General features: G+C 73.0%; 2 protein-coding genes across 2 annotated transcripts in view; both read left to right on the plus strand.

Moving 5' to 3' along the window:
• Positions 1 to 740, plus strand: part of LOC112963323 (very long-chain specific acyl-CoA dehydrogenase, mitochondrial-like) — a gene marked incomplete at its 5' end in the record, with an annotated part of 3,839 nt that extends 3,099 nt beyond the window's left edge. Inside the window, 5 exons of the mRNA XM_026060249.1 lie at positions 4 to 76; positions 153 to 225; positions 327 to 399; positions 514 to 589; positions 678 to 740. Of these exons, the coding sequence (XP_025916034.1) occupies positions 4 to 76; positions 153 to 225; positions 327 to 399; positions 514 to 589; positions 678 to 740 (358 nt within the window). The remainder of the gene's footprint in view (positions 1 to 3; positions 77 to 152; positions 226 to 326; positions 400 to 513; positions 590 to 677) is intronic.
• A 679-nt stretch (positions 741 to 1,419) lies between these two features.
• The window catches only part of LOC112963324 (disks large homolog 4-like), a 21,926-nt gene continuing 21,477 nt past the window's right edge, over positions 1,420 to 1,868 (plus strand). Inside the window, exon 1 of the mRNA XM_026060250.1 lies at positions 1,420 to 1,438. Within this exon, the coding sequence (XP_025916035.1) occupies positions 1,420 to 1,438 (19 nt within the window). The remainder of the gene's footprint in view (positions 1,439 to 1,868) is intronic.

The following is a 1,868-nucleotide window of genomic DNA, read 5'->3' on the forward strand; positions in this document are numbered from 1 at the left end:
CAGGAGAGCAGGGCTGGGCTCGGGGCTCTCGCTGCGCCAGCACGCGCACCCCGACCTGCAGGACAGCGCCCACAAGGTGAGCTGGGGGGGCGCTGGGGACACGGGAGGGCGCTGCCCCACGGCAGCGCTGACCCCCCGCCGCCCCCCCCCAGACCGTGCAGTGCCTGGAGCTCTTCGCCGAGACGGCCGACGCGCTGCTGCTCAAGCACGGGAAGAAGATCGTGGGTGAGCGAGGGGGCGGCCGGGGGGGGCACGGGGGGGCCAGGGGGCCGGGGCTCTGCCCCACGGCCCCCGCTCTGCCCCACGCCGTCCCCTCTGCCCCCCAGACGAGCAGTTCGTGCTGAAGCGAGTGGCTGACGCTGCCATCGACATCTACGCCATGGCCGTGGTGCTCTCCAGGTACCGGCGCCATGGGGCCYGGCGCAGCCCCCCACACGGGGGGGCCAGGGACCCGGCACAGCCCCACATGTGAGGGGGCCGTGGGGCCCGGTTCAGCCTCCCGTCCTCCCCCAGGGCCTCGCGGGCGCTGAGCCAGGGGCTCCCGGCGGCGCAGCACGAGCGGCTGCTCTGCGACACCTGGTGCCGGGAGGTGAGCGGGGGGGGGCGCTGTGGGGCACTGTGGGGTGCCGTGGGGCGGCCCCCCTGCCCCACACTGCCCCCCCCCGTGTCCCCCCCAGGCCCACGAGCGGGTCTCTGCCACCCTCAGGGCTCCCCCCCCCAGCTTCACAGCGATGCCTTAACCTGCCCCGCTCCGGGACGGGGCGACTGTTTTCAGGTCTCCTCTCTTTTTTGGAGGGGGGGAAACGCGCTGCTGCCCCCCACCTTGGGCAGGGTGCGGGGCCCCTTCTGCACCTCTCTGCCGGGGGGGGTGGTGAGGCCTCTGCTATCAATCTGCAGTAGTTTAGGGTCCCCTGGGCATAAGAAAGGTGATTTTTGAGGCTGCCCCTCATCGCAGTGGCAGTTTTGAGGCTCCCCCTTCTCCCAGTAGTGGTCTCAAGTCTCCCCCTATTTAAGTAGTGGTTTTGAGCCCCCCCCAGCAGCAGTTTTGAGGCTCCTCCCATCCTAGCGGCTGTTTCAAGGGCCCCCAGAGCCTCCTTGCTGCCCCTGGGGGGCTCGGAGGAGCCATGGCGGCTCCCCCCGGCCCCCCCCTCCAGCGTGTGCCTAATTAATTACTGCAGCTTAATAAACGGTGACTGTGGGAACGGCGGCTGGTGGCAGCTCGCACCTTAATTGACCCCTTCCTGTAGCGGGGGGCTGGTGTGGGGCGGCAGGGGGCTGGTGCCGCGCGGCCCGGCCCCCCCCCCCCGCCGTGGGGCAGCCCCACTGCTGGCCTGCGCCACCCGCCCTGCCCCGGGCACGGGGGGGCCAAATCCCCCCTAAGCCCCGGGCGGCTCAGAGGCGATTAGCGGCCGCCCGGACATGCCGTGGGCACGGCAGGGTGAGGGGCCGGGGCCCTGCCCCACGGCGGGGGGTGGGTGCCTGGGTCCCTGGGATGGGGGTCGGGGGTGAGCCCTGACCCCCGGCGGGTGCCTGGCGGCGGCTCCGTGGGGCAGGGGGATGTGGGTCCGTGGGTCTCCTGACCCATGGCGGGTGCAGGGGGATGCGGGTCCGTGGGTCTCCTGACCCATGGTGGGTGCAGGTCCGTGGGGCGCAGGCTCCCCTGAGCCCCGGCAGCTCCCCAACAGGGGGGTGGGGGGTTGGTGGTGCCGTGGGGCGCATGTTCACCCCAAGCCCCGGTGGGCGCCCAGCAGTGGGGCGGCAGGATGGTGGGTCCGTGGGGCGCAGGGGGGGTGGCAGTGGGTCTGCGGGTCCCTGGGGCAGGGCCCCCCCTGACCCCCGCGGGTGCCCGGCAGTGGGTCCGTGGCCAG

This window comes from Apteryx rowi, unplaced genomic scaffold (genome assembly GCF_003343035.1).
Source record: "Apteryx rowi isolate R43461 unplaced genomic scaffold, aptRow1 scaffold_1679, whole genome shotgun sequence".
NCBI classification, from domain to species: domain Eukaryota; kingdom Metazoa; phylum Chordata; class Aves; order Apterygiformes; family Apterygidae; genus Apteryx; species Apteryx rowi.